The sequence below is a fragment of the Drosophila miranda genome, chromosome 2 (genome assembly GCF_003369915.1).
Source record: "Drosophila miranda strain MSH22 chromosome 2, D.miranda_PacBio2.1, whole genome shotgun sequence".
Taxonomy (NCBI): Eukaryota; Metazoa; Arthropoda; class Insecta; order Diptera; family Drosophilidae; genus Drosophila; species Drosophila miranda.
Genome location: NC_046675.1, coordinates 29,663,522 through 29,674,236, shown reverse-complemented (window position 1 = coordinate 29,674,236; position 10,715 = coordinate 29,663,522). Strand labels below are relative to the sequence as shown.

At 47.3% G+C, this 10,715-nt stretch overlaps 3 protein-coding genes across 5 annotated transcripts; 1 reads left to right on the top strand and 2 right to left on the bottom strand.

Annotated features, from left to right (window-relative positions):
* Positions 1-253: 253 nt before the first annotated feature.
* On the top strand, positions 254-2,762 carry LOC108155719 (parafibromin). Its single transcript, XM_017286722.2, has 5 exons — positions 254-584; positions 663-1,812; positions 1,878-2,040; positions 2,101-2,242; positions 2,307-2,762. Exons 1-5 carry the CDS (start codon positions 454-456, stop codon positions 2,341-2,343), a joined length of 1,623 nt encoding a protein of 540 aa, XP_017142211.1. The 5' UTR covers positions 254-453; the 3' UTR covers positions 2,344-2,762.
* An 80-nt stretch (positions 2,763-2,842) lies between these two features.
* Positions 2,843-10,241, bottom strand: LOC108155720 (bifunctional methylenetetrahydrofolate dehydrogenase/cyclohydrolase, mitochondrial). 3 transcript variants are annotated; one of them, XM_017286724.2, is made up of 3 exons: positions 10,080-10,241; positions 3,242-4,029; positions 2,843-3,173 (listed from the first exon to the last, which is right to left on the bottom strand). In XM_017286724.2, the coding sequence occupies exons 1-3, from the start codon at positions 10,091-10,093 to the stop codon at positions 3,034-3,036; spliced, it is 942 nt and encodes a 313-aa protein (XP_017142213.1). In that variant the 5' UTR covers positions 10,094-10,241; the 3' UTR covers positions 2,843-3,033. The 3 variants fall into 3 exon arrangements, with proteins under 3 accessions (XP_017142213.1, XP_017142214.1, XP_017142212.1); XM_017286725.2 differs by lacking the exon at positions 10,080-10,241 and adding an exon at positions 8,906-9,019; XM_017286723.2 differs by lacking the exon at positions 10,080-10,241 and adding an exon at positions 8,360-8,633.
* LOC108155718 (nuclear factor NF-kappa-B p110 subunit) lies at positions 4,344-7,997 on the bottom strand. Its single transcript, XM_017286721.2, has 2 exons — positions 6,625-7,997; positions 4,344-6,553 (listed from the first exon to the last, which is right to left on the bottom strand). Exons 1-2 carry the CDS (start codon positions 7,465-7,467, stop codon positions 4,511-4,513), a joined length of 2,886 nt encoding a protein of 961 aa, XP_017142210.1. The 5' UTR covers positions 7,468-7,997; the 3' UTR covers positions 4,344-4,510.
* Positions 10,242-10,715: the final 474 nt, after the last annotated feature.

Genomic DNA, 10,715 nt, shown 5'->3' with positions numbered 1-10,715 from the left:
TTTCTGAGGTCAAAATTGAACCGACCTATATTTAGTCAATTTCATTTTCAACGTTATATAGAAATCCAATAAAAGCAAGGATTTAAATTAAACCAATCAAGTAGAAAATAGATTCATTAATCGTATAAAATTATGTGGGCTTGGCTAAATGTTCCATATAGCTAATAATATTCCACAGAATATTAAAATCGAGGAATATAGAACTTGAATTCGTCAGTATATTTACGGTATATTTTAAAAATGAGTTAGTATATTTTGGTATTTTTCTGCAGGTCGGATGGTTCCGCAACCTTCCATAAAAAAATAATTGAAAAATATGGCATAAAACGCAGTTTTTAATTGTAAATATCCTGTTGTTTTAAGTAGTTTGATTGCCGACAAGCCGCGGGCACAGCAAAGTGTTGGAATACAGATTTCGCCTGCAGCTGGAGATAAGAAAAAAGCTGGGGGAAAATGGCGGACCCTCTGAGCCTCTTGCGGCAGTACAACATAAACAAAAAGGAAATCATCGAACGGGAAAATCAAATCATATTCGGTGAATTCTCCTGGCCCAAGAGCGTGAAAACAAACTACCTCAAATATGGGTAAGTCACTGCGTATATTTCCCTCCAAAAAGTGCAATATGCCAACGATGCAAATTTTTGCGTTCACTTATTTTGCAGTTCGGGCAAGAAGGGCGCTCCACGTGAATACTACACGTTGGAGTGCCTACTGTATTTGCTGAAAAATGTTATGCTCCAGCACTCGGTGTATGTGCGTCAGTGTGCTGCCGAGGATATACCCGCTGTGAATCGGCCGGATCGAAAGGAACTCTTGGCCTACCTCAATGGCGAGACGCCCACATGTGCCAGCATCGACAAGAGTGCTCCGTTGGAGATACCCACGCAGGTGAAACGAACGGCGGATGGCGAGGCCACCAGCGGGGAGACGGCCGCCAAGAAAGCGCGTTTCGAGGAGACGCAAGTGCAGAAGGTGCGCGAGCAGCTGGCCGCCCGATGGGATGTGAATCAAAAGGAGACGGCCGTCAATATGGACAACATCAAGTCACTGTCGGAGACCATGTCCGTGGAGAAGATTGCCGCCATTAAGGCCAAGCGTTTGGCCAACAAAAGGACGACCATTAAGCGGACGGACAACGATGAGGCGATGGGAACAGATCTGCGTGCCATTCTGGACTACGATGTAGACTCCACTAAGGATATCATTAGCAGGGAAAGGCAATGGCGCACGCGCACCTCCATTCTGCAGAGCACGGGAAAAGTGTTTGCCAAAAACATATTCGCCATGCTGCAGGGCATCAAGGCTCGCGAGGAGGGACGCAATCGTCCGCAGGTGCCGAATCCCATCAAGTTGCCCGAACCGACAAGGATATCCAAGCCACAGCCGCAGCTTTCCCAATACAATCGTTACGATCAGGAGCGTTTCAACAGGCAAAAGGAGGAGACCGAGGGCTTCAAAATCGACACACTGGGTACCTATCATGGCATGTCGCTCAAGTCCGTGACGGAGGGCTCTCTGGCGCAGCGCAAGGCCCAGGGCGGACCGGGCTTGCCCGGCGCAGGACCGGCAGCACCGGCGGGGGCAACCGTCAATCGGCCAAAGGAACTGCTGCCCACAGCGCAGGCGAGGCAGCTGCCCGCCAATGGGCCACAGAAGCGACCATCGCGAACACCCATCATCATTATACCTGCGGCCAACACAAGCCTTGTTACCATGCTCAATGTGAAGGATATACTGCAGGAGTTGTGCTACATATCCAACGCGGAGAAGAAATTGAAGGGCTGCCCGCGTGATAGCGAGGTTTTGCTGCAGGTGCGACGATTTCGCTTGCTCTTACATGAATATTTTGTATTAATCTTTGTACTTTTGGGCCTTAGCGAAAACGAAACAATCAGACCGTGTCGTATCGCGTGATTGATAATCCCATCAAGCTATCGCAACAGGACTGGCAGCGTGTGGTGGCTGTGTTTGTGATGGGTCCGCAATGGCAGTTCAAAGGCTGGCCCTGGGATGGCAATCCCGTGGAGATATTCTCAAAGAGTGAGCCCATAATATTCATATTTATATTTGCGAGAACTAAACCTAGCTTTTCCACTGCAGTTTGCGCCTTTCACTTGTGCTTTAGCGAGCTGAAACTGGACGCCAATGTAGAGCGTTGGTCGGTAACGCTGCTGCGTCTCTCCCAAAACAAAAGGCATCTGGATCGTGCGGTTCTAAGCAAATTCTGGGAGACACTTGACAAGTAAGGGTCCCCTCCTCTCTTGATTTATAAAAGTAAATGTATAATCATTGCATTTCTTTTGCAGATATATGGCCAAGTATAAGCCCGATCTGAGGTTCTAACCCCCAACATAACTATTCTGTTTAGTAATCTTTACTGCAATGACACGAGTACGTAGATTTAGACCGTTGAGACCCTGACCCCACCCCTGTACACTCTCGATATTCTTTAACATCGCCCTCAGATATTCTTCTGTCACTATTTTTGTAATAAACAATTGCACATTTTACATACATACATACATATATCGCCAGAATCGCCAGAATATGGAATGCACTATAGCTCCCTTTTGTTCCGCTTCCTTTACAAATGAGGAGTGGAATTACTAAACGTTGATAGACCATACTCATACCCGCGCGGACCCTTAGCAGTTAAGTCACACGTTTTGTTGTTCGACTTGTAAGATGTAAGCAAAAAGCAGTAGAATTCAAGTAAATTGTATACATAAATTAGTTATAATAAAAAGTTATAAGAAAATTAACACTATTGCCAGGCAATGCCGATGGAAGTCTATTGAATCAAGGCTTAAAAGGATAAAGAGAAGTGATAATTTTCGAATGGTTGAAATATTTGTATAACCTCTGATTATATTTTGCGTTATAGAAATAATTGTGGCACCATCGACAATGAGAGAGAGCTGTTTCAGTTAGTATTATTATTAGTATTAAATGTTAGCGGTTTAAATAAGAAAATACTATTTCAGAAACTAAATTCTATTGAAAGGATATTCCCGGTCCTTTTGGGAAAGAGCATCACACCAGGGCGCTCTTCTGGGATGCATTCTGGGCCGCCTTCTTGGCCGCCTTGAGGGTGTTGTACATCAGCATGGTGACGGTCATGGGTCCAACGCCACCAGGCACTGGGGTAATGTGTCCCGCCACTTGGCGAACCTCTGCGCAGGAAATGAAAGGGAAGACATTGGATAGATGGAAATATGGAGGATGGTCTGGCCGTACTCACCCTCAAAGTCCACATCGCCCACCAGCTTGTCGTTGCCGGTCTTCTCGTCCTTGATGCGATTGATGCCCACATCGATGACACAGGCGCCCGGCTTCACCATGTCCTTGGTGATGAGGCCCGGCTTGCCAACAGCCACCACAATGATGTCCGCCTGGCGACAGTGAATGGCCAGCTCCTTTGGCGGCGTATACCTGTGACAGATGGTCACCGTGGCATCCAGCGCCTTGGTGGCATTCTTGCCATCCGAATGCATGAGAATGGCCAGAGGCAGGCTGACATTCTTGGAGCGCCCCACCACAACGGCATTACGGCCGAAAGTATCGATGTTGCAGTGCTCGAGGAGCGTCTTTACGGCCAGCGGTGTGGCCGGCACAAAGCCCTCCATGTCCAGGGCCAGGCGGCCCATATTGATCTCATTGAAGCCATCCACATCCTTCTCGGGCGCCACAGCATTGCAGATGGTGCGCTCGTTAATTTGCTCGGGCACCGGCAGCTGGACAAGCACTCCCGACACACTATCATCCCTGTTCAGTTCCCCGATCAACTGCAGCAGTTCTTCCTCCGTGGTGTTAGCGGGCAACCGCTTCGTTTCACTGGATATGCCCACCTCCTTGCAGGCCGTCATCTTATTCCTAACATAGATCTCGCTAGCTGGGTCCTCGCCCACTATCACGGCCGTCAAATGGGGCTGGGGATTGCCAGCGTTCACAAATTGTGCCACTTCCTCGTTCAGCTTCAGGCGTATCTCTTGGGAGATCACCTTGCCGTCAATGATTTGAGCCATGTTGCTGCAAGAAGCGGAAAGAACAGCGAGACGGTTAGGGGGGTCATGCCGCAGGAATGTCGCTAGAGATAAGGTGCTGCTGGCTCTCTGCTGCAGAAGGGGAATACCCAGAGCATCGCATTACTGTATGTAATTCCCCCCACGGGTGATTCACCCTTGTTTATGAGGCTGGAATGCAACTTATTTCGGGGGAACTCCCCTTTCTCGGGCTATGATATTCTTAGTTATATAATTATACTATGTGAAAATGATATCATCATCAATCTGTAATTAGAGTTAAGCCTCTCAAAAAATACGTGATATCCACGGTATGCATTGTTTGTGTTTTCCTCGTATTTTCGAATTTTTATTTTCTGATACAAATATAGTGTATTTATTTTTCTTATAGTCACGGGCGTATATGTATCATTACGATTAGGCATAAAAACTTAACTAGTAATATATTGATGTCTCTGATTGATTCTTTCTCTGTAGCGCAGTAAATTCTATTCGGAACTAAGCAGGGCCGATGCCTCCGAATCGACCATCTCCAGGGCCAAGGCAAAGGTGCTATACTCCACACACTTGGCATTATTGAGAATATAGTCGAGCATTGCCGCTGCATCCTGCCAAAAGAAACTGAATCGCTCCATATGCGAAATACGTGCCAAATGCTTCCACTTGGGTTGATGGGCGTCGGGTCCGCTGCCCATCGGGTTGTTTAACAGTGTCTTTAGCTTATCGAATCGCTTCTTGTTGCTCAACAGCAGCTGAAGATTGTATCTGGGATCGATGCTTGTTTCCACCTCCGTCTCGACGATAATTTCATTGCCCCCCCATTCCATTTCGCGGCTGTGCTCTTCAAATTCCGTTTTGAGGTCCGGCGTCTCGCTTTTGATGTCTAGGGCTGCCTCGCTGCTCTCATCGGAGGAGGTGTCTAGCTCCTCTTTGATTTTGTTGGGTACCCAGGTCATGGCCGAATCATTCTTCTCCGAATACACCTTGTCCAGCAGCTGAAGCACCTTTCCGTCGCCCTTGGAACGCGCCAGATCCAGCGGCGTAGAACCGGCCGCATTGCGCGACATTAGTATGTCCGAAAGGGTCGTGTCCTGCGAATCCACAATGAGCACAATCAGTGCATGGCTCTGCTCAAGCACCGCCATGTGGAGGGCATTGTTGCCGTCTTTTGTGTTCGATACACTAATGGAGGTGCGATCGTGATTGATCAGCTTCTTGGCCACATCGTAATTATTCTGCCGGATGGCCATATGTAGCGGCGTCAATCCATCGTCATTTTTGAGAGTCAGGTCCAGCCTTACGCTGGGTTTGTCACCCTTCAGGAAGCTCTCAATGCAGGACATACGCTCCTCCTTGACGGCCAAATGTAGGGGCGTATTCCCTGCATGATTCTGCTGATTGGGACTACATCCAAGGCTCAGCAGTGGCCGGATGTAGTATTCGCGATCGTGCTGGCAGGCCACATGCAGAGCACTATCCCCATCCGCATTGAGGGCATTGTTCGCCAGATCATGCAGCTTGAAGTACTTCATCACCTCAATGGTTCGGATGGCCTGCTTTAGCTGTCCGTCTGTCCGCTGGCTGATGATCACCTCGTGCAGCAGCGTGTCGTTGTTGTCGTTCCGCAGGGCGTGTTCGGTGAACATTTCCTCCACCTGCTTCCGCGAGCTGTCATTTGGTGACCGCAGATGCGCCTCGTAGATCTTGAAGATTGCACTCAAAAAGTGTGGCGTCCAATTCCGGTTGGGTGCTGCCGTTGGGACAGCCGGTCGCTCCGCTACCCGGCCATGGCCATCTGCCTCGAGGGCGCCCATGCAAATCGGCATGAGTTCTACGGACTGCGTTTCGATCAGCTGGCGGAAGTCTTCCGAGGTGATCAGGTCATTCAGGACCGTTTCCCGTCCAAACTCCTGGCTGATGGTCTGATCTTGGTACGTGAAGTGCGTTCCCCCCATGGGCACTTCGTGTCCCTGAGGCACTCCCAGGGGCTGGTCCAGAGCCAGTGTCCTGGGCAGGTCCCCAGAGTTCTGGGCACTGCCGCCAGAGCTGCTGTTGGTCGCCATCGAACAGGTGCGCCGGCGTTTTCGCGAGACGATAGCATCACGTGGCTTGTAGCGGAACGGCAGTGGTGGGAAGGAGCGCTCATCGTCCGATGGTCGTATCAGCTCAATGGAGACATTCACTTCCCTGTCGACGTCCTTGTCCTTGTAGGCGGGCGTCTGGCAAACAATGGCATACTGATGATGAACATCCGATTCACGGAACTTGGCATACGCCTCCCACACAGTCTCCCCGTCTTCGTCCTCCTCAAAGAAGCGCACCTTGATGTTTTTCTTGCTGACCTTCTCCACGAGGAGGATGAGCTCATCGTTGCCCATCACAGAGCCGGTCGGCTTGCTCAGTCGCACGATGCGCAGCTCTCCCGTTTGGGCAGACTTGCGATTGTTGATCGCATTACTGAAAACGGGGTGGGCAATGGGCACCCAATTGCCATTGTCCTCGATTTTGAAGGCCTCAAAGCAGAGGCGCACCTGGAAACGCACCAAAGTACCACAAAGTGAGTATCGAACGAAAGCGAGTTCCTTTTGGGGCTGTACCATACCTGATTCAGATTCATATCCTTGGCCTCGCGTTCTGTCTCCTGGTGCAGCTTCTGTACCTCCTTGGTGGACAGCTCGCGACGCTTCATTTCGAACACCAGGCGATCCTGCTTCTTTTTTAAGAGCTCATCGAAAATATACTTCTTGGCCGTGTGTATGATGCCCATGTTGATGAACTGGGCCACATAGCCGCGCTCCTTGGACACGTGCAGGTCGTGAGGATCGCACACATCCCGGTCCTCCTTACGCACCACCAACTGGTGTGAGTGCGGACTTTCGAGGTTCGTCTGGAAGAGGCTGCACCGTATCACCGCCGGCCCGTCGTAGTTGCAGAGCGTCACCTCTGGAAACGTTTTCGGTGTGCGCTTCGAGTTGGCCCCGTTGAGCGAGCCATGTGTTCCGTGCATTTCGCTCTTGTATCGGAAGCGAAACTTTTCTACAGGTTGCTCCACGATGCGCAGGGCAGCGGGCATGTGCCCGAACTCCGTTTTGGCCACCGACGTTTTGACGCCGCCATTGGTTAGATTACATCCAATGTTTTGTGTTGTGTTGGGGGCCTGGGCGTAGTATGGATGGTCCACATACATGTTTCCAAGTCTCGTGGCAGTCGACAAATTGCGGGCGTCAACAACAAGGTTGCCATTCAACATCTGGTATGGTAAACTCTGCATTGGCGGTTGAGGTGAGTTCGCCAGTGGTAGATTTAGATTTGCGAAATCATTTTGCAGCGCCAACGTTTCGGGGGAATGTGATGGCGAGTTTCCACTGCTATATCCACTCGTGCTGGAGGCATCGTTCATGTACAGAACGTTCTTGCCCTTGTCCAAATCGAAGATATTGCTCATTTTAGTTACACCTTAATGACCGCCTATCACATATACACTGGCTGTATGTATCTATTTGTTTTAGAAATTGCGTCTCGCGTAAAAAGATCGAGATCGACCGTAGCGCTCGAGTATCAAAACGAAAATGAATCCGTGATGGTTGGCTTTTCGAAACGATGTCGAATGCTCCTCCTTTCGGTTTAGGTACTTCCCCGACGTTGATTGGGCGCTCGGACGAGGAAATTATCTTCCGAAGAGAGAGAGAGACAGAGAGATAGGGGGGCGCAACACCACAGTATAGGCCGCCACGTCAGGTGACTCATGGGTTTTTCAGCAGCACATCCAGCACCGTGTGGTTTTTTTTTTGGTCAGTTGAGGTATTAATGCGAATAAATTGTTTACATAAAGAAATCACACTATCAACGTATTGAAATTCGCTCGCACACGCGCAGACTCGCACATAATATGCATATATGTATATATATATATATGTATATTCTAGGTAAATATATACGGGAATTGAAACGCGAACGTGCGGAGATCGGAGAAGTACGAGTCGCAGCAACTGCACAACACAAAATGAGCGAGCTGAGCCGTAAAAACAAGTAATCTCGCTCTCCGCCCGACCCATTCGGCTGATAACAGGTTTCAGTTGCGGGCGCAGAGCTTTTTGGGGGCGTAGCGCAGCTTTGTACTTGTTAAAGAAAGAGGGCATAGGAATATCAGGGAGTATAATGTATTTACACAAAATACAAGCAGAGCTTAATTTGAATATCTTATTCAACACACCAGAGTTGCCCTCTAGCCTGGATACACACCTGGTGGCAACTCTGCACAAGCGCACAGCTGTTCGTCTAGATATGTAATTTTCTTTTTATATCACGTTTTCTGGAATTTACTAAATTGTACCCACCTGTTCACCAATACTTTTGTTACATATCTGCGCCCGGGCACAGCCCAAGAGCTGACTAAGCATTTAAACATGTTTCACGTAGGATTTAACATCTAAATAAGATAAGTAGAACGGTATCGAACTTGACCCACAGGTGATAAACTTATAAATGATTTTCACACGCGACGGAAAAAAGCGAAATGATTGCCGGGACTTATATGTATGTATATAACATATGGCTTTTCACTATAGCTCCTTTGTTTAGAGGAATATTTTTTATGACTTAGGTAACGGCACGGCACCCTTGATCCTGAACAAGAATTATACGACATATGGTGTGCGTGTGTGTGTGTGTGTGTGTTTCGTGTCTGTTTCCATGTGTGAATCACGTTATCAGTGATTGTTTATTTGTATACAAAATTAGCTAATTTCAGGTCCAGCTGCATGTCTGGGAGGGTATCAGCATGCCAGGTTTAAAAGTACCCATTCCCAGACGTAAAAAAATATATTTTTTGCACATCAGCAAATTGTTAATTAATTTTGATTTGTTTTTCACTTGCACTGTACCTTTTGAGATTCTGGAAAATTTCCCTGGGGAAAAGAGTGAGACTGAACTATTGGATTGCACCAGACGGAATGATTTGTTTCACCGAATATTCTTCGATATGCCCCCACACGTGTTGCTAGGCATGCACAATACATTTTGGATACAAGCTTTCGCTCAAGCGCTCCAGAAAGAGACGGAGACGGCGCGACTTGAAGTTTGGAACGATCAGCTATTTCACTCAACCCGAAACACTCAAACACGTGCTGCAAAAAGTTAATGCACCCGGAAAGGCAACGTTGGAAAATTTCGTTCTATAACTTTAAACACGATCTATTTTCCGGCCAGTTGTTTTTCTCCGGCGGATGACAAAATTCGGAAGCACGATTACCGCACAACGGTGCAGTCGGCTGCCTGTTTGTGACGTCAATTCGATCCCTAGGGGGTCGGGCTCGGCTTTCTTGGTCTGATAAGCCTTTGATGCCAATTGGATTGCACCAGACGGAATGATTTGTTTCACCGAATATTCTTCGATATGCCCCCACACGTGTTGCTAGGCATGCACAATACATTTTGGATACATGCTTTCGCTCAAGCGCTCCAGAAAGAGACGGAGACGGCGCGACTTGAAGTTTGGCACGATCAGCTATTTCACTCAACCCGAAACACTCAAACACGTGCTGCAAAAAGTTAATGCACCCGGAAAGGGAACGTTGGAAAATTTCGTTCTATAACTTTAAACACGATCTATTTTCCGGCCAGTTGTTTTTCTCCGGCGGATGACAAAATTCGGAAGCACGATTACCGCACAACGGTGCAGTCGGCTGCCTGTTTGTGACGTCAATTCGATCCCTAGGGGGTCGGGCTCGGCTTTCTTGGTCTGATAAGCCTTTGATGCCAATCCCTCAGAGTCACGCTATACCTATTGGGGGAGCGAGGGGCGCCTGATAACTGATGATCTTTGTTTAGCTAAAAGCAAACAGCAGCCATGCTCTCCGGCAGGCGTCATTAATAATGTTGTTCCCATGTAAAGATTGCATTCGGTTTTGGGTTGAAAAACATGTTATTTTCGAACAGAAAACCCAGATAAGCAAAGGAAAGTGCAATTGGGGATGGCAATAAATGGACTGCACGTAAACTAATGTCATGTGCAGAGCTAAATGTGTAAATTTACGCAAAAAACCATTTTAAACTTACCTTGTGAAGCGCATTTTGAAGAAATTTTAGTATCTATTTTTTGGATTTGATTTACAAAGGGAAAATTGACTTATTGGTTTATGTTGTTCGGTTTAAACTTGTTAATTAACTTTGAGCTGTTAAAGAAATTCACTTGCACTTGGAGCTTTTGAGTTTAAGTATTTGAAAACTGCGGCCAGCAGAGGTTTTTATATGCTTTTTTAGTACGTTTTTTGCGATACCGAGGTATCGAAAAGAATCGTGGGAAAAAAGGTGTGACAGTGAACTGAGAAGAAAAATTCCAAAAAAGTATTATTTTTAGTACAATTACATCGGTATATTTCGAAAATTAGACGGTATATTTCAGTAGGGTCAGGCTTTATCAATTTTATCAATCTATTAAACTTCATTTTCAAAGATATATTAGAGGGCAAAGGGTATAGAAACTTCTATACGCAGGTTTTTTGGATTTTCGCTCTCAAATCGTACATTCCAACAAATGGGATTTTAATCCTTTACCTCATTCACTTTCAAACAATTTCTATTTGGCGCGCACAAGTCGTATCCAGTCGATAGTATCGATAACCTAACTTATATCGGGTAGGGAAATCCTTTAACCGGTATATTCCAAACTCACTTACGTTGGAACTGTTTTTT

What these genes read in the sequence shown, in the direction of transcription:
- LOC108155719 (XM_017286722.2), top strand. Translation starts at nt 454, where the DNA reads ATGGCGGACCCTCTGAGCCTCTTGCGGCAGTACAACATAAACAAAAAG. An exon ending in ACAAACTACCTCAAATATGG is followed by an intron (nt 585 to 662) that starts GTAAGTCACTGC and finishes CTTATTTTGCAG; the next exon opens with TTCGGGCAAGAAGGGCGCTC. An exon ending in TTCTGGGAGACACTTGACAA is followed by an intron (nt 2,243 to 2,306) that starts GTAAGGGTCCCC and finishes TTTCTTTTGCAG; the next exon opens with ATATATGGCCAAGTATAAGC.
- LOC108155718 (XM_017286721.2), bottom strand. Translation starts at nt 7,467, where the DNA reads ATGAGCAATATCTTCGATTTGGACAAGGGCAAGAACGTTCTGTACATG. An exon ending in AGGATATGAATCTGAATCAG is followed by an intron (nt 6,554 to 6,624) that starts GTATGGTACAGC and finishes GTGCGTTTCCAG; the next exon opens with GTGCGCCTCTGCTTTGAGGC.
- LOC108155720 (XM_017286723.2), bottom strand. Translation starts at nt 8,430, where the DNA reads ATGTTTAAATGCTTAGTCAGCTCTTGGGCTGTGCCCGGGCGCAGATAT. An exon ending in ACAAAAGTATTGGTGAACAG is followed by an intron (nt 4,030 to 8,359) that starts GTGGGTACAATT and finishes CGCTTCTTGCAG; the next exon opens with CAACATGGCTCAAATCATTG. An exon ending in GGGCGATGTGGACTTTGAGG is followed by an intron (nt 3,174 to 3,241) that starts GTGAGTACGGCC and finishes TTTCCTGCGCAG; the next exon opens with AGGTTCGCCAAGTGGCGGGA.